This window comes from Onychostruthus taczanowskii, unplaced genomic scaffold (genome assembly GCF_017590055.1).
Source record: "Onychostruthus taczanowskii isolate IOZ18803 unplaced genomic scaffold, ASM1759005v1 scaffold20, whole genome shotgun sequence".
NCBI lineage: Eukaryota > Metazoa > Chordata > Aves > Passeriformes > Passeridae > Onychostruthus > Onychostruthus taczanowskii.
In genome coordinates, this window is record NW_024499240.1 from 97,535 (window position 1) to 120,971 (window position 23,437).

General features: G+C 62.1%; 3 protein-coding genes across 7 annotated transcripts in view; 2 read left to right on the top strand and 1 right to left on the bottom strand.

The window, feature by feature from the left end:
- Window positions 1–539: 539 nt before the first annotated feature.
- On the bottom strand, window positions 540–5,641 carry LOC121335466 (aspartyl aminopeptidase). The gene is made up of 15 exons (XM_041403652.1): window positions 5,591–5,641; window positions 5,385–5,460; window positions 5,220–5,308; window positions 5,034–5,147; window positions 4,585–4,710; window positions 4,316–4,446; window positions 3,867–3,951; window positions 3,337–3,444; window positions 3,038–3,115; window positions 2,651–2,734; window positions 2,208–2,368; window positions 2,016–2,055; window positions 1,567–1,668; window positions 1,049–1,216; window positions 540–655 (listed from the first exon to the last, which is right to left on the bottom strand). Exons 1-15 carry the CDS (start codon window positions 5,594–5,596, stop codon window positions 605–607), a joined length of 1,419 nt encoding a protein of 472 aa, XP_041259586.1. The 5' UTR covers window positions 5,597–5,641; the 3' UTR covers window positions 540–604.
- Window positions 5,642–12,209: 6,568 nt separating this feature from the next.
- On the top strand, window positions 12,210–17,589 carry DES (desmin). The gene is made up of 9 exons (XM_041403246.1): window positions 12,210–12,858; window positions 14,295–14,355; window positions 14,523–14,618; window positions 14,708–14,869; window positions 14,957–15,082; window positions 15,772–15,992; window positions 16,126–16,175; window positions 16,443–16,525; window positions 16,645–17,589. Exons 1-9 carry the CDS (start codon window positions 12,308–12,310, stop codon window positions 16,684–16,686), a joined length of 1,392 nt encoding a protein of 463 aa, XP_041259180.1. The 5' UTR covers window positions 12,210–12,307; the 3' UTR covers window positions 16,687–17,589.
- Window positions 17,590–19,469: 1,880 nt separating this feature from the next.
- The window catches only part of SPEG (striated muscle enriched protein kinase), a 38,943-nt gene continuing 34,975 nt past the window's right edge, over window positions 19,470–23,437 (top strand). For 4 of the 5 annotated variants that reach the window (XM_041403234.1, XM_041403235.1, XM_041403236.1 and 1 more), the window contains exon 1: window positions 19,470–20,408. In XM_041403234.1, the coding sequence (XP_041259168.1) occupies window positions 20,000–20,408 (409 nt within the window). In that variant the 5' untranslated portion in view covers window positions 19,470–19,999. The remainder of the gene's footprint in view (window positions 20,409–23,437) is intronic. The other variant, XM_041403238.1, reaches the window with a different exon arrangement.

Genomic DNA, 23,437 nt, shown 5'->3' on the forward strand with positions numbered 1-23,437 from the left:
CAGCGCCGCGCCAATCGCAGCGTCCCCGGGGGCGAGTCACGCCCCCCCGGGGGTGTGCCACAGCGCCAGCGGCGCCCCCGCCAATCAGCGCACGCCCCTTCCCAGCCCTGCGGCCGCACTGGCTCCCGCGCGGGACACGCCCCTGAGAGCTGCCCAATGAGCGGCGAGCGCGCAGCCGCACCCTCGTGCCCCGCCCGGCGGCACCGCCCGGGCATCGGCCGCGGGCAGAAGGCAGCCCCCGGCCCGGGCAGGGACCCCCTTCCCGGCCCCGGAGAGCAGCTTCAGGTCTGGTGCCGGCAGATCTCTGCGCACACGGCAGGCTCGTTCCGCGGGACACGGGCGGCCCCAGCGCTGCACGAGACGGGACATCCTCCCGCCAGCTCTCCCTTAGCCGGGACCCCTCGCACCCCTCGCCAAGGGATTGTGGATGGGTGAATAGGTCTCGCTCACGCTTCCAGGGGACAGCACAGGTGGGAGCCATGGGAGTCCCCAGGGGCAGCCACGTACGTCAGCCCCAGCCACAGTCATGGACCACTCGCTGGTGAGACAGAATTGCTTTAATGGCCCCAGGACTAAACCCACTGCTACTCCCTCCCCGCCATGTTCAGTCGACCACCAGGCTGCTGCTGACCGTCGGCAGGAGCTCGAAGAAGCCCTGTAAGAAGAGAGGCTGCCAGGGTGGGCCGAGCGAGGCAGTGCGGGGTGGGGGGACAGGCAGTGGAGGCAGGCAGCAGCTCCCTGTCACAGCGTCATAGCAGGCAGCTACTTGCAGAGAGCAGGACCACGTCGCCATAGTAACCCATCGCTGACTCAAGGCTAGCACCGGTTGCCATAGGAACTACTTAGGGATGGCAGTCACTGGGGAAGGCTGGGATGAGAGGGGGCACCTCCGGAAGCAGCCAGTACCCGAGCTGCTCTAGAGCTGGGGAGCTCTGTGGGATGGCTGGGTTCAGCCCCAAAGCAGGGATTGGACCGGGACATGGGGATGTGACAGATGTAGAGGAGCAGGGAGAGCGCTTTAGCACAGGAAGGGGGACACAGGGCTCACCTTGAAGAGGGTGATGCTCTGAAGCACCCCCGAGGTGCAGCACATCTCCCGGATGGAATGCATGGCCAGCTGCGGGCAGCCAATGTCCAGCACACGCAGCCCCAGGCGGGAGGCCAGAATGGGGCCGATGGTGGTGCCGCAGGGCGTGTCGTTGCGCACCATGAACTCCTGCACGGGGGCAAGACCTCAGCAGCTCCACACGCTGCCCCGTGGCCTCCCACATGGGCCCTCAGCCCTGAAGGGAGGCGACCTGGGGCAGGGAAGCAGCACCGCCCCACACCAGGGTTCAAAGAGAGCTCCAGAAATAGGACACACTCAGGCCAGGCTCCATTCTGCTCACCAGCCTGCTCCCTGAGGCAGTCCTGGAGCTGGAGCCCCAGAGCAGCACGGACACCCCAGCGGGGTCAGACATGGTAGCAGGGGTGGAGCTTAGGCACAGGCCCCCTCTGATGAAGCCAGGGGCAGGGCTGCAGCCCAGACTCCTGATGTTCAAGGAGGACTCACCCAGCCCTGCTCACCTGCAGAGGGACACCCACGCGGGCAGCAATGTCCCGGATCACAGCTTCAGTGACAGCTGTGGAGGCGTAGCGCTGGTTGCTGTTCACTTTGATGACAGGGCCCTGCACAAAGGAAGGCACTGCAGGCCCATGATGGGACCCAGGAATAGTCAATGGCCCTGGAAACACCTGTGCCCAGGCAATGCCGTACCACCCCAACGTATCAGTCCATTCTCCCTGTCCTGGGTGAGCCCATGGGAATGGGGACAGTGTTTCCATGGGGACAGCCCCAGCTCAGAGCAGGGAGGAGTTCTATGGACAAGACTGGGATCCCAAGTGATTAACATCAGACATGTGGCATAGTCAAATCCCACTGCAGGATAAATGTTTTCCATTTGAATGCTGGGTGGCAGTGCTGCAGAACAGACAGACAGCAACCATCCTATACCCAAAGAGAGGGCTGCCCTCACCTTGTGGAAGGCTGGGCGATGATTCTCCTCATGCTTGTCCCTGCAAAAGAGAAGTAAGAGTTTCACACTACAGCCTTCCCTCCCTGCTGCAACAAGGACTGTCCTGTCTGTACCACCTGGGGAGCGATGGGGATACGTCCCACGGGTGGCAGAGCAGGCTGTCAGGCCTGTGGTATGGCTCACACTACTCACACATAATTGGGATGCACAGCGTGGGCCATATCAGCACTGATCATGTAGGACTTGGCCACTGCCTCCTCGAAGGCTGTCAGGTTGTGTGGTGACGCAGAGATCCGGCGCAGCACCAGCTCCGTTAGCAAGGACTCTGCACCCTGGGCACTCTCTGACCCTACCTGCCAAGGACACCATCAGCACAACCCCGCAGCCACAGGGGCCAGAGGAGTGACAGGGCATTCCCTAAGCCCAGCAAAGCAACTTCCTGCCACACCAGTGCTTCCCACCCCTGACTGGGCCATGCTCCCTGTGGGTGTAAGCAAATCCCTGCTTCCTACACCAGGGTGTGGGATCTCTCTCCTGCTAGGATGCTCTCTCCAATGCTAGGCATGGCTGGGGAAGAGCAGAGAACATGGAGCACCTTCTGGTGCCAGCCACACCATGGCTGAGCCCTCACTCACCTCCTCGTTGTCATAGAGCGCGATGAGACGCACATTGGGCTCCTGGGAGAGGGACGAGGGTGCTGCACATGAGTCAATCAAGGCCTGCAGGATTGGGGGGAATGGACACCAGCCTGAGTGCCACTCCATCCTGGCAATTTCAGGACTGAGCCATCAGGAAATCCCCCAGGAGAGTCCAAAGCATGGAGGAAGGGAGCTGTGGGCACACACATTGCCCAGCGACAGCAGGAGTCACCCCTGGGAGCTGCTGGGAATCCAACCCCAGGTCCTCCAACCATCTAGACTCATTCCATGAGAACACAACTCCCTGCAGAGCCTTTGGCCAGCCCAAAGCTGAGCTGGTGCACGGGGGCCACGCTGCAGTCTCCAGGTTCTTTCCCCTCTCACCTGCAAGGCGCAGTAGCAGCTATGCAGGTTGTCCAGACGTGGGGAGAAGATGAACTCATCGAAGGCACCACCCAGCGTCTGCAGAGAGCCAAGAGGAGTAGGGCACAAGCTCTGGGTCACCAAAAAGTACCTGCCACTGGGTTCCCATTCCAATACCCTTATCTCTGCCCCTCAGGAGCAGCTCCCTCTAGTTCCACTCAGCTCCCAGCCTGGCACGCCCCAGGCAAAGGACATGTGCCACCTGTGTAGTGCCAGCCTGTAGGCTGTGCGCAGGGAGGGAGGTTCCTGCCCTTACTCACCGCTGGCTGTGTATCTGCCAGGCATAGTTCCAGCTCCACAATCTGCTCTGGTTTCACCCCCAGCTGGGGGCAGATCAGGGAAAGCAGAACAGGGCTGTGCCGCTCTGCCTGGGAAGAAAGCAGAGCTGTGGGCAGGGCAGGCAGTGGATGGCAGGAGAAACTCCTGGTTTCCCTTTGCAAAGTTGTCCCTGACCCTGCTTATGTTGGCAGAGTCCTCTCTCCTACTAACATCTCCCATGTTCAAGCCCCCACCTCACCCAGGACAGCTCTATGCCTCTGTGCCAGCCCCCCTCCCTGCCCTGCCTCCTCAGGGAGATGCACCCCTTCCACACTGGCTGAAGGCAAGGGTGAGAAGAGAGAGATGGCTGAACAGATGTGCCGTGTACACAGCTGTGAGGCAGAGTGGAAGGTTACCAGCAGTCCACAGGAAGAAGGGAAACCTGGTGGCAGGTCCCTGAGGACTCAAAATCAAAGGTGACAAGTATGACGTCCTTGCAAATGTTCCTGCTGATCCTTGGCACACAGCTCACCTGGGCTGCAGCACTGCAAGGTGTGGACTCCATAAGCACCTCCTTTTCCAGCTCCTCCTGCACTGCAGTGGCCAGAATGGGAACCCTGTGGGGGTCAGCAACATTAGCTCCCAGAACTTTGCTCACCTCACCTGCTTGGGTCACACACTCCCAACCCTTCCTGGCGTGCTTGCCTTGCTCCTTCAGGGAATGACTGATATGCCAAATGGAGAAAGAATGTATATTTTAAGCACAAATCCACTGTGCCACCTCAGAACACCCCAGTGTCCTTTCCCAAATCCTATGCTTGGAAGCATCTCCTGGAAGGACTCTATGGGGCTAAAAGCCGCTGCAGATCTCCCTACTGCAATGAGTGGCTGCCAAAGGGAGAGCTAAGGCAAGGTTTTGCTCTAGCTGGGTCTCAGCCCTCCCAAGGGCTGGCCAGGAGCTGGGGCTGAGCCAGGCCTTACAGGTGGTGCTCGGTGTTGGGCCCAAAGTTCTCATTGATGCTGCGCTGCAGGTGGATGGCCAGGTGAGGAATGCGGAGGACGGGCCGCTCCACACGTACCAGGCGCTGCTCCAGGCGCCCTGTGGCTTGGTCCTGAAACACAAGGACGACTTCTGGCACCAGGCCTGCAGAGCTGAGAGGCTGCAGCAGGTCCCACTCTGGGTGGGGGTCAGCAACCCAGTGCCAGAGACACACAGCTATCTGACCATGCATGCCCTAAATCAGACTCACCTTTATGATCACCCTCCCGGCCACGGTGAGGTCACGGTCGAACCAGGTGTTCCAGATGCCTCCTCCATAGGTCTCCACACCGACCTGCACTACGCCCACCTGGCCCCGCTTAGAGCGACGCTTCACCTGGGCAACAGCAGAGCTGTCACTGCTGGCACCATAAAGCGCTGGGGAACGGGCAGCTGGTGGGAACCGGGCAGCTCATGCCCAGGGCCTCACTGATGATGCTGCCAGCTCCGGGTGCTGTGAGGGGCTTTGCAGGACTGGGGACACAGAGGAGACAGCAGCAGGCAGAGCAATGCAGGGGCTGCTCTGGGTAACAGATTTGGGAGCTGTAGGGAGCCAACAATGACGCTGCAGGGCACAGGGGTAGTCAGGATAGTTTTTGCTTGTGGCATGAAACTGGAGGACCCCAGAGAAAGACTCAGCACCCAGCCGGGCGACCTTACCCTGAGGCAGGGGCTGTCGGTGTGGGCTCCTAGCAGGCTGAACCCATTTCCGGGCTGGAACTGGCCGCCGACTGCGAAGGCGATGAGGGTGGAGTAGTTCCTGGTGATGAAGTACTGGAAGCAGAGGGGCAGAGGTGAGGTGCCGTCCACCCCCGGCTCCCGCTGCCCCGTCCCAGCCGGGCCCACCTTCTGCGCCGGCCGCACGTCCCAGTGCTCCGTCTCCTTCAGCTCCTGGAAGCCAGCCTGCAGTAGCCGGCTGCGGCATTCGGCCACCACTGTGGGGGGAAGAGCCGTCAGGGCCGCCCGCGTGGAAGGGGAAGAGGGCCGGGAGGGCAGCGGGCGGGCGCTTACCGTGGTACGGCGAGGGGCTGCGGTTCACGAACTTCACCAGTTCCTGCGCCGCCGCCTTCGAGCCCTGCGCCGCCGCCTGCGGACACCGCCGTCACCGCACAGAGCCGGCGAAAGCCCGCCCCGGGCCGGGGCCCCCGCGGGACCGGGGACCCCGTCCCGGGAGGCACCGACCCGACCCCGTCCCGCGCCCGCCACCCGCCCGGTACCTGCATGGCCGCCACCGCCCCGCGCCGGCCCGCCCAGCGCCCCCTGCTGGCGTGGAGGAATGGGCGGCCTGCGCCCCGGACTCCGACCTCTGCACCCTGCACCCCGCAATCCACACCCCGCAATCCGCACCCCGCAATCCACAGTCTGCACACCGCAATCCGCACCCAACCTTGCGCCCCGCAATCCGCACCCCGCAATCCGCACCCCGCAATCCACACCCCGCAATCCACACCCTGCACCCCGCAATCCGCACCCCGCAATCCACAGCCTGCACACCGCAATCCACACGCCACAATCCACAGCCTGCACCCCGCAATCTGCACCCCGCAATCCACACCTGCACCCCTCAATCCACACCCCGCAATCCACACCCTGCACCCCGCAATCTGCACCCCTCAATCCGCACCCTGCAATCGACAACGTGCACCCTGCACCCCTTAACCTGCGACCCCCCGATCCACACCCTGCAGCTCCCACACTGTACCCGTTGCCATGCACATCACACTCTTGCCCCGCACCCCACACTGTGCAATCCACACCGTGCACCCCACACCCTGCACCCTGGTCCAGGCCGGGCAAACACAGCGCCTGAAAAGGCTAGGGTAGAGCTGAATTAAGGGTGGGTGGAAAAGGGACACAGCAAGGGGCAGGGACAGGCTCCACAGTGATGGTCACCCATCCTACCCTGGTGTCCCCCAGTTCTGGGGCTAACTGGGGAGCAGGGGCTGCCCCAGAATGGGGCTTGGCCTGCCTGCAGAGGGGTGCAGATGCACAGGAAAACACACACACTTCCCCAAGGCTAGGTATATTTGGAGTGGGATGGGTCACAGCAAGGTGCAGCCCCCCATCGTTGTTGCTCCCCTGCCTTGGCTCTGCCCGGCCCTCACAGGAAACAAGGCACAAACCCTTGGTGCCATGTTGGAGACAAATGTCTCTGTGTGACAGCAATGCACTGGGTTCTGAGCGTTGGCATGGTGGCAGGGCAGCACCCAAGCTGCCTGTCAGTCCCAGGAGCGCTCCCAAGGGATAGGACCCCTTGGCCTTGCATGGATTAGGGTGCCTCCTGCCCTTGTCTGCGTTCCCTTCATGGGCTGGATGCAGCCAACAAGGTTTTGGGTTTCAATCAGTCTTCGTGCATCATTTCCCAGCAGGATCCTTTCTTCCTAGCAATGGGTATGTGGCCCTGGGAGATGGACGTGGCAGCCTGTGAGTGCTGCATGGGGCCCAGGTGTTGGGTGCCAGCTGGATTCCCAGCTCCTGAGTCACCCGTGTGAGCACCCTGTTAGCTGGAGACGCTGTCCGTGTTCTGTGGACTGGAAACTGGTGGTCCTGTTGCCCCTGACCCTGTGACCTGTCATGCTGAGACTCCTGACAGCTCTGGATTTATGCTCCCAGCCCCCAACACCTGCCTCTCCCCACCACCAAACGGGAACGAGCACTCCCACTGCCTGGCACCCTGCAAGCAGACAGCTGGAGGGTCTCCATGTCAACCACAGCACAACACAGGGCCAGCCCCCCAGGGCAGGTGGAAACCAGGCTGGGCCCAGGCTGGGAGCACCCAGCACTCCAGCCCAGAGCTGGGATACACGTGTCAAAGGGATTTATACACCAGCTCCTCCTGCCAGCATCACCCCCCTCTGCTGCCGGAACCCAGCTCAAGGCCAGGTGCTCTTGAGTGGCTCCCAGTCTGTGCCTGAGGGACATCTGAGGACATTCAGAGGCCCTGGCTCCCCAGCTGGTGGATGCCCAGAGCGGATGGGTACCCAGCGGGTGCTCAGGGCGGGTGGCTCCTGGGCTGTGTGTGTGCAGGGGCAGGGCGTGCCCTGCTCCTGGGTGTCAGAGCACGAGTGAGTGGCAGGGCCGGGTGTGGCCTTCGTGTGGCCCTGCCGCTGTGAGGCTGTGAGCAAAGGGCAGTGCCCTGGCGTGCCACAGCTATTCCCGGCACAGCGGGACTTCCAGAAAAAGCTCCTGATGGCTATATCCGGGTGGGCTCTGACTCACCCCTGGCTGGGTGCCAAGGGCTGCACAGCACCTGCTGTGGTTGCCCCCTACCCCATCACCGTGCTCCTGGGAAGACAGTGCTTCTGTCCCCCATCCCGTGCTGCCCCACGGATCATCGAGTGCAGTGGGGAGCCACAGGCAGCCCTTCCAAAACGGCACCAGCTCCTCCTCTGCATGTATGCACCCTGCTGCTGGGCTCACATGTGCGCCCAGGGGTGCCTGGCAGGGAAGGGCCAGTAGGGACAGGGCACCGTGGTCCTTCTATGTCCCCCGTGAGCCCAGGTGGGCTTCTGGGCAGGCTTTGTAAGAAAAGTGTTCCCTGCTGGCAGCAGGCTCTGGGAATGGGCAGGCAGTGCTTAGCCCTCGCTGCTGGAAGGGGTTAATGGAAAGATGGCCCAGGACAAAGACTGTAAACACAACAGAGATCCAGGAAGTGCCACCCCCTTCTCCCACTGCCTGCCAGGCTGCCTGGACCCCTCCTTGCCAGCCCTGCCAGGATGAGCAAAGGGATGGCATCCATCGAGGCGGTCCCCCGCATCCCGGCCCACGTGTCTGAGCATGGGAAAGTGAAATCAGCGCCCAGGAATTGCTGGAGGCTGAGTGAACGGCCGCCATGCCTTACGTGAGCCACCAGCGATGCAGCGGGTAACGCTGCCTCATCTCACTGGCATGGGTGATGCTATCGAGGCCTGCAGCATTCTCATGGACCACTCAGCCTCTCCATCATCCCCACGGCCACGCGGATCACAAGGGCAGCTGGGCAACTCTAGTATCTCCATGCCACTGGGCAGGTGAATGTCCCCTTGGACTATGAGGGCAGGGCACCCTTTAGCCTGCCTCTAGGCAGCAGGGATGGGGGAACATCCCCAACATCCCCATGGACCTCAGGGCCAGCTGTAGGTGAGCGATGGGGCAGGTGTATGCGTCAAGCGACTGCAGGGACATGGAAGTCGCTGGTCTCCCCCATCATCTACAGCTCACCCCCAGAATGCTCATGAAACAATGAGGCAACAACTTGCCCAGAGGACATACAAAGACCAAGGGAAGAGAGCAAACACCTCCCAGCATCTATACAGGTTGCATCTGGACACCCCTGGCATCCATGCTTGCTGTGGGGGCATCCAGGCACCCTCAGCATTCTGTGCCACTCACAGACAGGACAGTGTTCTCAGCATCCCCATCACCTGGGGACATGGGGGTAGGGACCAGGAGCAAACAGACAGTCTGTGCACCCTTCGTCCTCTGGAATGGACAAAGGCATGGGTGCAGCTGGGATGAACAGCAGGCGTGGGGAGACTGGAGATTTTACCCACCAGCTCCTGGGACCCCAGCAGGCCAGGCTGGGCCTTGGTCCAGGCAGGGAGGGAGAGCCACCTCCTATTTAGACAATAGCATGCACCATGGATCCGTCAGCACTGGGGAATGGGCCACACAGTCCTTCCCTCTTAGGGTAAAGGCGCCTGGGAGGCTCATGGCTGTAAAAGGAGCGGGATGAAGGAAGACAGCCAGGGGTCAGGAGGGAGGGGAATGGACACCCCCGCTGCTTCATTCCCATTCCCATTCCCATTCTTCAACTGTCCCTTGAGCTAAGGCCAGCCATAAGGGGGCATTGGGTCCTGGTGGTAGGGCATAAGGACAAGGAAGGGCCAGCACCCTGTCCCCATATCCTGTCTAGCTTCAAGCCCCAAGACACCCACAGCCCAAGGAGGCTGTGCTGGGTTTAAATCCTGGGGGAATGGCAGGGAGGGAGGGCCAGGAAGGAGGGGCGGCAGCAGGATGCAGCTGGCTTTGCTCACAGGGATGTCATGACCAGAGGGAGTTGTTTGACATTCCAGCTCCAAACGCCTTCCCGGCAGCAGTCTCGTCCAAGATTTGATGGAAACTGGGACCAGGCCAGTGCGGGGGTTCAGGAGCCGCTTCCCAGGCTCCGCCGGTCTGGGTCAGCCTGGCCTGGGATGGAGCTGTGGGGAGGCTGCACTGGGCTGGACAGGACAGGACAGGAGGCAGCCCTGCACTTCTGGCCTCCGCAGCCTCCTCTCTTTCTGCAGCCTCTGGGTCTTTAGTTGGCACAGAGTGTTTGCATCTTGTCTGTGGGACTCAGGCAGGGTCTCTGGGTCCTGCTCTTCATCCCTCCTTCCTGGCATGGTGGGTTCCTCAAACAGACGGGGATTTCCTAAGAGGCTTGTCCACCCCCTGCAAGACGTGGGGCCCCCCTGCTTGCCCAGAGCCATACCGGAAGGCTGTCACCACAGCTAAGGAAAGGCCACTTCAAAAGTCTGCCCTAGAGCAGGGTCAGGAGGATGCTCCTAGTTAACCCCTCTAAGCTGCTTCCCCTCCAAGCAGCACTGCCCAAGAGTGCATTTCCCCTCCCTGGAGCACCCCAACCCTGCCCCCACTTGCTCTGTGGGATGAGGATGGGAACAAGAGCTACTCAGGCCTGAGATGGGGTTTGCATCAACCCACCTGAAACCTACAAGGGCAGGGTGCCAGGCACTTCTGGACACAGTATCCCTGAGGAATCCATCCTCCCCACAGTCACAGCTGGCCCAGCAGTGGGGTGGGGTCATGGAAAGGGATGGCTGAACTCTGTTTCTGGTGGTGTGCTGTCCCAGATGCCCTGAGTCCCCCTGACAGGACACCCACCTGCCCCTCTGCACACCAGCTAAGGCCCGGCTTGCCGGCACTTGCGGCACGGGCAGGGCACACGTGCGGGCTCTGGGATGTGCAGGGCATACTCGGAATGGGGCCAGAAGGAGGAAGGATGCTGTCTGTTTTTCCATCTACTCTCCCCCCACAAGCCCCCCCTTTCTTCCATTCTCTCCCTGAGCTGGGATGAAACAACCTCATCTGGAAATACCTTCCCTTTTAAAGGCAGGCTCCTCCAGGCGGCTTGTACTCTCTGGGAAGACGCTACATCACTCTGCAATTGGGTGGCTGGGAGAGGCTCCAGGGATGGGGGCTTGGAGGAGCAGAATGGATGCAGGGCACCGAGCATCTGCCCACCTGCGTGTCTGTGGCACCCAGACTTTAGCTGGCTGCCCAAGTGACATGGAGCAGGGAGGCAGCAGGGGAGAGTTCCTCCCAGAGCCAGGGCAGTGGAGAATGCATCCATGAACAAGCCCTAGCCTTTGCCTGATGCTGATGCTGCCATGGGTGAGCCATGGCATTGCTTGGCTTCTGTGTTACAGCCAGGACAGAAGGCTGGGAGGTGCAGGGCCAGGCAGGGCTGAGTGCTGTCCTGCTGCTGAGTCACCCTGCACCCAGTGGCACAGCGGTCCCCTCCACCAGGGCCTTCAGGGACAAAGGCACTGGGGCTGAGCCAGCTGACGTCAGCCAAAACAGCCCAGCTTGGACAGAGCTGGGGGTCACCAGGTGTGCTGGGGAGTCTGGGGAGGAGGGGGTGCTGCCCAGGCAAGGGACGCCCTCATGAGGGTTTCCCCCAGCACAGGCGCCTTCCCTCAGGATGTCCTTTTCAGCTGTCGTGGGTTTGTGCAAGGCCCTGAGGGTCCCTGACCTGCCCCACCGCTTGTCCAGGAAGCTGTAGTGGGGGTTTTCAGATGGACTTAGAAATTCCTCATTCTGGGAGCTTTTGGGGAGCTGGGCTGGGCTTTCTGATCCCCAGTGTACTTCCTGGCCAAGGGGGAGACTGAGGAGACAGGGCAGAGCCTGCTGTGCCTTGGGATAACATGGGGACCCATCACATTCTGCTCTTAGGGTGATGGGGATCAGAGAGGGGCTAGGGCTGCTCCAGGCAAGGTCACCATCCAGCTGTGCTCTCCACACGCCTGGAGCAAGAAGGGTTAACAGAGTGCCTCCCCCACTATAAATACCACGTTTGTGTGTCCCACACCCCACGAGTATGAGCTGGGAAGGCTATTTTGGTTGAGTGCCTGCTGCTTTGGGAATGTGCCGGAGTGAGGACAGGGGCTGACGTCACCGTCACTGGGGCTCGGACCCAGCACCTGCTCGGGGTCACTCAGCAGCACTCCAGAAGCACCCAGACCCTGGCCAGTGCTCAGCCCCCCATGTCAGAAAGAGGGTTTGGGTGCTGGGTCAGTACCAGCACACTCAGGGCAGGGGTGCCCCCACATCAGCCCCTCTCCGGGGCCCTTCCTTGCTCACTTTCTGGATGGGAGTCTGGCCCCACATGGAGACCTGAGCCTGGTGCTCTTGCCAGGGGGTGGGTCAGGGCATCATCAGGGGCCGTTTGGGGTGCTCAAGTCCGATTTGGGGACCACAGCTACTTGGCATGGGGTTTGGCTCACGGGGTCAAGTGATGCTGTGAAGGTTCCTTTCTTTCCCTTCGTGGCGTCAGCCTAGGCTGTCTGTCTGTCTGTCTGTCCAGGCCCCTGTTGGGTGGCACTACACCCTGACAGGGGGTTCACCTCCAGTCGGCCCCACTTCCTCCCCTCGCACGCCCAGGGACGGGGCAGAGCAGTGGGGGCCGGTGTCGAGGCCTCCCAGGGGACTCCGGGGGTGCCCAGGGCTCCTGCTCTGCCGGGGGGCGTGTGCAGGTGGGGGCAGTGGGCGGGCTTGCGGGCCGTGTCCCCCGCGGCAGCATCCCCCCGCTGCCCGGCGGCAGGAGGGGCGGGTGATGTCAGCAGGATACAAATAGCGGCGCGCGGTCCCCTCCCGACGCCTCTCCGAGCTGTGCCGGCCTCTCGCCAGCCCTCTGCCTGCTCCCTGCTCCGGCCTCGCCTCCCCACGCCGCCACCATGAGCCAGTCCTACTCCTCCAGCCAGCGGGTCTCTTCCTACCGCCGCACCTTCGGCGGCTCCCCGGTCTTCCCTCGTGCCTCCTTCGGGAGCAAGGGCAGCAGCGGCAGCTCCGTCACCTCCCGCGTCTACCAGGTGTCCCGCACCTCGGCCGTCCCCAGCCTGTCCACCTTCCGCACCACCCGCGTGACGCCCCTGCGCACCTACCAAAGTGCCTACCAGGGTTCTGGAGAGCTGCTGGACTTCAGCCTGGCTGATGCCATGAACCAGGAGTTCCTCCAGACCCGCACCAACGAGAAGGTGGAGCTGCAGGAGCTCAATGACCGTTTCGCCAACTACATCGAAAAGGTGCGCTTCCTGGAGCAGCAGAATGCCCTCATGGTGGCCGAGGTGAACCGCCTGCGGGGCAAGGAGCCCACGCGCGTGGCCGAGATGTACGAGGAGGAGCTGCGGGAGCTCCGGCGCCAGATCGACGTGCTCACCAGCCAGAGGGCTCGCGTGGAGGTTGAGCGTGACAACCTGCTCGATGACCTGCAGAAGCTCAAGCAGAAGTGAGTAGGGGGGGACCCAGAGAGTCCCTGTGGTCGTCCATCCATGCATCTCCATCCCTAGGGGTGGGTGGGAGCAGAGCTTGCCCTGGCAGCCCTTCAGTGCTTTCTGCTATCCTCATGCCTCGTGCTCAGAGCCCATCATGACCCCGGTACTCTGTCCCCCTTGACCACTTTCTGGGCAGCACCCAGAAGGTAGAGTGGCTCCCATAGCAGGGGTGTCCCCTATGCTCTCCCTTGCAGTGAGGCTGAAGCCGGGCTGTAACACCGCAGGACTGAGAGATCAAAGTGCACCTCACCCCGGGGTCCCCATCTCTGCTCACACAGGGGAGGGCTGCTGGGCCCATGGGTGAGCTGAGCTCTGTGAGACAGATGGACAGACAGATGCAGTCAGGCAGGCAGAAGTGAGGAGACGGATAACCCAGGGAAGGTGTTCCATCAGCTCCAGACATGAAGGAGGGAGGGGAGGAAGCAGTTGCACTTCCACAGGCCAGGGATGCTCCAGGCCTGCCTTGAATGTCCATGGTGCCCTGTGACACCCCAGAGATGCTGTGGACCTGGCTGGTGCTGGGGAAGTGAGTGGGGATTATCCACAAGGGTGGCCAGGCTGAGAGAACCCCCAGGGACTGACGAGTGTGGGGAACCTGGCAGCACGGGCAGATACTCAAGGGGAGCTGTGTGTTCTGATGATGGTCTGCACCTTCCCTCCTGGACCCTGTGCCCTGGGGATGCCATTCTCTCAGGGTGACACAGCCTGCTGCCTCCTTCTGTAACCCCAGCCACCACCACAGACAGCCAGTGCTGGGGTCCTGCCTGATGCTGGGGAGCTGGGGGTGGTGGCTTGAAGGAACTCTCTGTGACAGGGGAGGAGCAGGGCCAAGAACAAACGGGTGTTGGGTTTCTGCCACCCCATGTGCCAGCACCACCTGGGCGCCTCCATCTCCTCCCCGCTGCCTTTCCACTGACATGCACCCTGCAGTACTGTTCCCTTCCTTGACACAAGCCTGGATCTCCAGCCCTGACCTGAGCCTCCCCCACAGCAGTCCCCACCTCACATCCCATCCCAGAGCATTGCTGGAACCTGTCTGTGTTCCTGCTCTCCCGGGATAGCTCAGCTGGTGGCCATCTCTTGGACTCCCTGTGTCAGATCCTGCGCTGTCCCCCCAGCTGCTGGTCACTCTCCCCTATAAGGGCTGGGGCAGTGTGCGTGGCACTGAGCTGACCTCATGTCTTTGTGATCTCTCTGGCGTTGACTATAATAGGGAATGGGAGGAAGAGCCCCTGGCCCCCCGCCAGTCCCCTGCTGCCTGCCGGGAACACAGGACAATCTGTTTTCTTCCTACCGGGCCATGCTGGGCTTAAGGACAGCTCGGGGGGACATCACCACGGAGGGAGGGAGCTTCCTCCAGACCCCTCTAGCCTCCCTTCTCTGCCTACAGGCTGCAAGAGGAGATCCAGCTGAAGGAGGAGGCTGAGAACAACCTCGCTGCATTCAGAGCTGTGAGTACCTGTCCCCTTAGTGTGGCGTGGGAGCCCTACCCTCCTTCTCACCCCCATCTCCCCCCAGCAGCCTGGCCTCAGCACCAGGGCACAGTCCCAGACACAGCTTTGCACCTTCCAGCCCTCGCGCTCTCCCCTCACTATCCCTCACTCTGTGTCTTTCCCAGGATGTGGATGCAGCCACACTAGCACGCATTGACCTGGAAAGACGTATCGAGTCCCTGCAGGAGGAGATCGCCTTCCTCAAGAAGGTGCATGAAGAGGTAGGTCAGAAGTGGCACCCTTTTCCAATGGCTCTCACGGGGCAGCGAAAATGGAGTGGGTGCCCTGAGATGTCACCTTGTCCACACAGGAAATCCGGGAGCTGCAGGCACAGCTGCAGGAGCAGCACATCCAGGTGGAGATGGACATTTCCAAGCCTGATTTGACAGCCGCGCTGCGGGACATCCGCGCTCAGTATGAGAGCATTGCTGCCAAGAACATCGCCGAGGCCGAGGAGTGGTACAAGTCCAAGGTGCGGGAGGCAGCGGGCTCTGGGCTGGCCCCTGTGCAGCGGATTCCATCTCAGGGGCCATCCCTACTGACCGTGGTCTCTCCCCAGGTGTCTGACCTGACGCAGGCGGCCAACAAGAACAACGATGCGCTAAGGCAGGCCAAGCAGGAGATGCTGGAGTACCGGCACCAGATCCAGTCCTACACCTGCGAGATTGATGCCCTCAAGGGCACGGTGAGCTAAGGGGAGCGTTGAGAAATCCCCAGCTTCCCTGCAGGGACCTGCTGCTCCAAGGCTGCTCAGGGACATCCCTGGGGTGGGGGACTCTTCCCAGCTTTCTGAGTTGCTGCTGCAGGGGGCCTTGTACCCCACATTTGGGCTGCGCCTCCCCCAGCAGTGGCCTGGGCTCCTGCAAAGTGTTTTGGCAGAGTCCTGGAATCAAAGTGCAGATTGTAAAATGTGACCCAGCCTGGGAGGCTCCAGGCAGGCGGGCACAGGGCTCAGGGTGTCTGGTTGCAGGCTGGCAAGGTGGTTGCAAACAAACAGAGCACAACAGTCCCATTCTGTCATAGTCATGGTCACAGGAGGCAGCCAGCAGGCACCAGTGCCACCCCCAGGCAGGCATCCAGTGCTTCTGCAGCCCTCCGTGCCCTTTTGCTGGGGTAGGATGGCTTTGCTGGGGGACCTGGGCACCAGGGTCCTGGGGTTGCCCAGTACATACCCAGCTTGCCCCCGTGAGTCCCTGATGCCTAGTGCTGGGCAGGTGGAGGGTTACAGTCACTCATCATGGTTCCACATCAGCTGAACCCAGCCCAGGGTTGAGCACAAGTCTCCCCAGGATGCCCCAGCATCCCCAGCTCCCACCCCAGGTGACCCCTGGCTCCTCTGGGTTCCCCCCTCACTGAGCACCCCCATCTCTCCAGAACGACTCGCTGATGCGGCAGATGCGGGAGATGGAGGAGCGCTTTGCAGGGGAGGCCGGTGGGTACCAGGACACCATTGCCCGCCTGGAGGAGGAGATCCGGCACCTGAAGGATGAGATGGCCCGGCACCTGCGTGAGTACCAGGACCTGCTCAATGTCAAGATGGCCCTGGACGTGGAGATCGCCACATACCGCAAGCTGCTGGAGGGAGAGGAGAACCGGTGAGTGGAAGCGGGGCAGGACAAGCTGGGGGGACCAGCAGGGTCAGCGGTTTTTTGGGGGTCCAACTTTGTGAGGACACACCTGAGGGCTAAGGCTGGCTGGAACTAAGCTTTCCCCTCTGTGTTCCCACAGGATCAGCATCCCCATGCACCAGACCTTCGCTTCCGCACTCAATTTCCGAGGTGAGTCTCACTCCATGAGGAGGGGGACCTGGGATAAGTCCCCTGTGTCCCCCACTTGTCCATCATGGGGGGGTTATAGCCAGGCTGGCATGTTGGGGACACAGGTGCCACACAGAGCCCCTGGTATGTGGCACTTTTTGGGTGTTGCTGTGAGCTGAGGGGGGGTTAAACCAAGGCTGCTGAAGCTCCTCAGTGACCCCAGCTGCACGGCTGTGTCCCCATACCACACGTCCCTGTGGTGCCATCCTCTGTGTCCTCCCCCTGCAGAGACCAGCCCAGAGCAGCGGGGCTCCGAGGTGCACACCAAAAAGACCGTGATGATCAAAACCATCGAAACCCGCGATGGGGAGGTGAGCGCAGCTGGCACCGGAGGGTGCCTGGGGGGCAGGGGCCGAGGGCGGCTCCTGGTCCCGCACTCGGGGCTCTGGTGTGGCAGGGCATGGCGTCTCACGGTGCCTCTCTCCCACAGGTGGTGAGTGAGGCGACTCAGCAGCAGCATGAAGTGCTGTAGAGGAGGCTGCTCCAGCAGCCCACTGGCACCTTCTGTCCCTGCCTCCGTCCCTCCGCCATGCCCCCCTCCTGCCCCCCACCTCGCCTCTCGGCGCTCCCCCGGCACTGCCTGAGGAGTCTCCCCCATGCAGCTGCCTCTGGGCCCCCCGCACCCCCTGGGCTCTCTCCTCCGGCTTCAAAAGGCTCGCTCTGCTTTTGCAGCTTCGCAGCAGCAACGCCAGCGTCAGGATCAGGCCAGGGCCGGGGGGCGGCAGGAGGGAGGGACGGGACGGGTGGCAGGGGCTGGGGGGAGCAGGTGGTGGCCTGGGCCAGCTCCACGGAGAGCCGGACGGTCCCAGCAGCGGGTTCTGGATCCCCCCAGAGGCCCCTTCCCACCCTGGGCACAGGCTTGGGTTCATCCCACACGAGTGGGGACCCATCCCCCTCCACCAGCACCGCCAGCCCTCCTGGAGCTGGCACTTCTCCAGGTGCACGGCAGCGATGCTGGGGATGGGGAGAAGCTAGGCACGGTTTGGGCTGAGCCCCCTGTTCTCTGCCCAGCTCAGAGCGAGGGGGCCCAGCCTGCGTGTCCCCCCCAGCCCGGGGGGCTCGGGCCCTTGGCTCCCCCCGGCCCAAGAGGCAGCCCCGTGGGGCAGAGGAGGGCAGTGCCCGCCCCTCCCCGTGGCGGGGACCCCCAGCAGCAGGAGGCTGCACGGGGCCAGGCTCATGAGCCGAGAGGGTACCCGTAGGTGGACACAGGAGAGAGGAGGAGTGAGTGAATGGGAGAGAGGGGGGAGAGAATGAGAGGAGCCGGAGAGAGGCCCGGGGGGCCAGGGCAGGCATCCCCGACCCTTGCCCCAATGCACCCCCACCCCACCACGTGTATGAGACTCTTCAGGCGGCTGAAATAAACAGCGGAGCATCACCCTGTCGTCTCAGTGCATCTCTGGGGCAGAGAGGGAACGGGGTGGTGGGGAGAGAGCACCTGGGGGAGGCATCACAAGGGCCAGGAGGATGGATGAGCCAGCAACTCTTTGGACTGTCTCCTCCCTGGGGTGCTGGGCCCCCAAAAGGGCATGTCTCTCACACTGAAGGTTCTCGAGCATTTTGCTGCCTGAGGTGGTGGGTTTCCCAGTTGCACTGGGTGGGACAGTCCTGCTGGGACAGGGAACAGTGACAGCTAAGCCCTGAGCTGGTTCAAAGGGGCTCTGGGTGATGGTCCTGTATCTCCCCCACACACCCACGGTCACATACCATGTCCTGGTGGCTCAGGTCCACAGCCACCTCCTTTTTACCCCAGCTTGGAACTTACCCAAATCCACATCTGCCTGGAACTTTTCTAAGCCCCTCCAAGTGTCACGAACCTGCAAGCAGAGCCATCCTCATCCCTAAGTGAGCTACACCCTGTGAGCATCAGACCCACCACCCTATGCTTGCATCTCAGGCTCAACCTCCAGCCTCAGCCTGCCAACACCACACGCTCCCTTCCTCCCGACACACGTGCCCCTCTCCCTGTGCTCAGGTTGTGGGCATCTTGGTTTCAGCTCCTTCATCCCAACGGGGGGGTGCTGCAGTGGAACCCAGAGCTGAGCATCCCATGTGGGAGAGCAATTCAGGATTGCTCTGCCATGGGAGATGTTGGAGGGTGCACAAAACTCTGCCAGGCAGCAGATGCCAGGTGGGCAGTGGGCTTGGCACGGGGTGATGTTTTAGGGACAAGGCATGTGCTACTGCCAGGAGTGGGGAGTGGTCTGGGGGTGTCCCTGATGGAGAGGCCAGTGTGGCAAACCCCAGCTGCGAGGTGTTGGATCTCAAGGGATATCTCCAGCAGGTGGCCCTGTGACATCGTGGACAGGCTCCAGGTTACCTTGGGTTGGGATGGCACCTCCCTCCCTGCCGGCCCAGGCTGGCTGTGCCAGAGTTCAGCCCCTGGGGGCAGGCTGGGGACAAAGCATTCCTTTGCCTTCAGGGCAGGGAAGAAGCCCCCAGGCGTCTTCTTGGGCTGGCTCAGCCACTCTGTAGCCAGGCTGTGGGTCTAGCAAGGCATCCCTCTCCATTGTGCCCCAGCCATCCCAGCTGGGAAATCCCGGGATTTTCTCCTTGCTCGTGATGCTCCACTGATGCTGGCACTCTTAGGCTGGTGGCAGCGGGCTGTGCCAAAGCCGTCGGGGCTGGCCTGCAGCTGGGAAGCACCGTGTCGTGTCGCTGGCCTCCTGCTCACGCAGATTTACAGCCCCTGGCGAGGGCGAGGCGCTGCCGTGGCTCCAGGAGATGGGGAAGCCCTGCGTTGCCCAGGGATGGCCAGGCAGCATCTGGCACAGACCGTCCCTGACTGCTCGCTGCCTGGAGCCTGGCTGTGGGAGCTACCACAGGATGCCCCAAGGCCGAACAGCTCCAGCAGGGCTGGCCGGGAGCCACATTGTCCAGGGCAGAGGCAGGGGCCCGGTGAAAGAAATGGAGTCCTGCTGTGTCTGCAGCCCACCGGGCAGGGAGGATTTGGTGGTCAGGGATGCTGGGATCCCCGCCTCTGCCGTCTGCTGGGAAGGGAGCTGAGGGGCCCTGAAGGGCTGGCTCCTGCCCCGGGTCTTACGTTGCAGGAAGCACGACGGTGTCCTTTGCCTCCACATGCCGTCAGGGTCTCACTCTGCCCTGATCCAATGACACTGCCGGAGAAGGGGAAGCGGGGGAGGAAGGCTGGGTCCCCCCCGAGCCTCTCAGCTAATATGGAAAGGTGCTGGCCCTTTTCTATCTTTGCAAGTGGAGCTGGGCTGCAGGGACGGGGCAGCAGGCGCAGAGAGGGGGAGCCCAGCCAAGGAATGTGACATATCAGAGGCAGCTGCCACTTCAGCAGAGGGGGCAGAGGGAGCGCAGCTCGCCGGGGGCTGCGCGGGACGGGACGGGACGGGACGGGTGAGGGGGGGGACGCCACGGCCCCGGCGGGGACGGCTCGGCGAGCGGGCAGCACCCGCGGGACTCGCACCCGGGCGGCGAGGAGCAGGTGCCGAGGCGCTGGGCGGGCTTGGGGCTGCCGCAGAGCACGGGGTGTGAGTGCCACGCTGCACCGGGCGCTTGGTGAGTGGCGGCTGGGCGAGCAGGAGCCCGAGTCCCAGCCTAAATATAGTCCCTTGCTTGCCCACAGTGCTGCGACCTCTGGGGCTGCAGCCTGCGGGGGGAGGCACCGAACCGGAGGGCATTTGGGCTGGGGGGTCGCCACTGCCCCAGCGCCCCAGTCAGGCACCGAGCACCCCCAGGCTGCAGGCAGGGGGAGAAGAAGGGCACAACGTGCGGGTTTGGGGTGACAGGGGTCGCGGGTGGCCGTGGGGGAGCTGCAGGCTATGCAGCGGGCACAGGGACGCGGCGGCACGAGTAGGGCTGCTGGGGAGCCTCGGGCAGCCCCGCCGAGCCCGGGCATCCCCCCGAAGCGCGCCAAGGTCACAGCAGAGCCGGGGCCGCCCCAGGAGGGCTCAGCTCGCCTGGCAGCGCCGTGTTTTGTGAGGAAACTGAAGAATGCCGCGATCGGCACCGGCTGTGACATCCGGCTGCGAGTGGTGGTGGTGGGCAACCCCCGGCCCAGCCTCCGCTGGTACCGAAACGAGGAGCAGCTGGCCCAGGGCGGGGAGGAGTATGGCACCCTCTGGATCCGGGACAGCAAGAAGGAGGATGCCGGTGTGTACACGTGCGTCGCTGAGAACGAGCAGGGAGAGGCCATGACCAGTGCGGTGTTGGCCATCATTGACATGGAAGGTAAGGGTGACGTGGCCACCAGCACGGCCGTGCGGGCGCAGACCTTGGCACAGGTTTGCTGAGGCTGGCAGCAGTGCTTTGCAGGCTCTTGCTGCAGTGCGTGCCCTGGGGCCAGAAGGGCTGCTGAGCTTTGCTGTGCCCACCCTGCTGCAGGCTGGGGTGCCGGGTGCCGCAGCACTGGGGTGGCTCTCCAGCCTGGAGAGAGCATGTGGCTGCAGTACCCGCTGCCAGGCCAGGCTGGCTGCCAGGACTGGGCACAGAGGTGTTGGGAGCATGTGATGCCAAGCCTGCTCGGGGCAGGAGGAGAGAGAGAAGAGAGAGAGAGAGAAAAGAGAGAGAGAGATGGGGATTGGGCACACGGTACTGCTGGTACCACCCGCCACAGCCACCAACACGGTCCTCAGCACACCCCCCACCAGCTGCCCACGGGCAGAACTCCCGTAGGGCCACCATGATAGCTTTACCAGACACTGGAAATGCACTGGATGAACTGGACTGCCAATGGGGCTAGGAGGAGGAGCCTAATGTGAGAGGTGGGGCGGACAAGTAGGTGGAGTCTGTGCCCCTTCGATGTTCGAGACCTGGTAGTTTATTAGCCAAGGCAAATTAACAAGCATTTGCTCATCCCAGGGGCAGCCCCTCTGCTCATCACCATCACCTCTGGGTGCAGCAGTCAGAGAGGGAATGCATAGGCACTGCTGCCCTTACATGGGTGGGCTTTATCCTGGAGGTTTGGGGCTCAGCCCCCCCTGCCTCATCATTGTGGAATCATGCAATCATAGAGTTATTTATGTTGGAAAAGACCTCTAAGATCATCAATCCAACCCTTAACCCAGCATTGCCAAGCCCGCTGTTAAACCACGTCCCTAAGTGCCACATTTACATGTTTTCTGAATACCTCCTATGATGGTGACTCCACCACTTCCCTGGCCATTCTGTTCCAGTACTTGACAACCCTTTTGGTGAACAAATTCTTCCTCATGGAGGATGGATGCTGTCTCCCTAGGACATTGAAGGCCTGAGTGTTGGGGAGCATGGAGGCGGGTGGCGCTGCTCAGAGATGTGAGATGTGCTGTCTGCATGGGGAGAGTGAGGATGGGGAGTCAGGGAAGCAACACTGAGCCCTGAGGCTCCAGGGAAGGAGCTGCATCTGGGACTCTGCAGCGCAGGAGGCACACCAGAGACGCTGCACCTTGAGCAGGGGGCTGGATGACTGTGGCAGGTCAGAAGGAGCCTTCGCAATGCTGAAGCACTGAGCCAGGACTCTGGAGAAGTGGTGTTTGGAGGATGGAGGAAGGTTTATGTGCTGGTCAGGAGCCCGGTGGGGTAGCAGGAGGAGCAGAGGAGTGTGCAGCAGGGGTTCTGCCCTGCAGTGAGTCCATGTGGAGTCACTGTGCATCACGCCTTTGGGGACCACGGCACGGTGCCGTTGGCTGTGGCGTGAAGTGTGGCAGAACGGGTGACATGCACTGCCCTGGGCAGACAGCCGGTGGGTCACCCTGTTTCCATGCTCCGGTGTGCAGCTGCACCTCTCTGTGGCCACACCAGTGGGGCCCCACTGCTGCTGCCCAGCAGCGCAGCACAGTCTGATTTCCCCAGGTGCCCGTTCCCGTTGTGCTGACGCACTCTTCCCTGCTCCCAATTCCCAGCCGCCAGCCCTCACCGCCGCCTTTCTGGGGCAGCTGAGGGAGGGACGGAGCAGCCAGGATTGCCTAACCTGCAGTGTGAATGTCACCCTGCCTTGGGCACTCCTCCCAGCAGGCCCTTGGCCATGGATGCACCACCATTGAGCAGCCTCCCAAAAAGGCATCCCTGGGCCAGAGACACCTCTGGAGCCCTGCAGGCTCTGGGGCACCGGGTTGAGCGAGGAGCAGGGCAGCCCCTGGTGTGGCTTTGTCACTGTGGTGGCACAGAACTGTCTCTGTGGTGTGCTGTGGCAGTGCCAAGAAAGTGCCACATCCTGCCAGGTGCTGGACAGATCTCCAGGGATCACAGAAGTTCCACTCATAGCTCTGCCATCCTTGTACTGGGAAGGGACACCCCATCCTTGTTCCCTGGGGCACTCTGTGAGCTAGGTCATCAGCCCTTTCTAGGGCAGGAGGATGTCTGCAGGGTCCCCAGGCAGGACAAAGTCTTTCTCTGGACTTGGCATCCCAGGCCCCTGTGTCTGGAGGTACTGGAATGCCCTTGCTCCATTGGCAAGATCAGCTCTTTCTCTGGACTTGGGGTCCTGGTTCTCTGTGTCTGGAGGCGTTATGGTGTCCCTGCTCCATCTGCCTCTGACAGGTAGTTGTCTCTGGTGGGCACAGAGCCCCTTTTCTCCCTGCTGCACTACCAGGCTGAAGATCTCTGTGGGGCCAGCACTGGCTCTCCACAAGGTGACTCAGGTCCCTGCTGGTGGCCTGGGGGGGGCTCAGTGCCGCCCATCTCTGTACTCAACCTGGGAAGCTCCTCCTGCACCAGCTCAGCAGTCCCCCTTGCTCACACAAGCCCGATTTAGCTTCTCTAATCTCTTGCCCTGAATCTGTCGCTCCACCCCACTAATGATTTTCTCCTGCTCTTCTCCCAGGTTCCCTGAGTGCGTCAGTGCTCACTGTGGGGAGTGGGGAGAGCATGTGTGGGGCTGGCCAGGCTGGTGCAGGCGCTACCAGGGGCACACATGCCCACTGTCCCATGGTGTCACCCCCATGCCCCACGGCGCTGCCCCTCTCCTGCTGCAGGCTCTCCCTAATGCCCCAGCTCCATAGGTGCAGGTAGAGTGCAGCAGGCACTCACACCAGCAGCAGGCCAGTCCAGGGGCTTCCCAGGTTCACCCAGGGAGCCTCCAGATCCTTCCAGACAGCCCTGACCCCTACCATAGCTCCATTGCTCCTAGACTTGCTAAAGCCTTTATCACCTTTCAGCTGCATCTCCTGAATTTTTTCCCTGTAAACTGGATTAAATCACCTCTTAAGAACCCGAGCTAATCTCCTTTTAGAGCCCAGCCCTCGTTCACTGTGCCAGCACTGCCTGATCCTCCCCACCCTGGC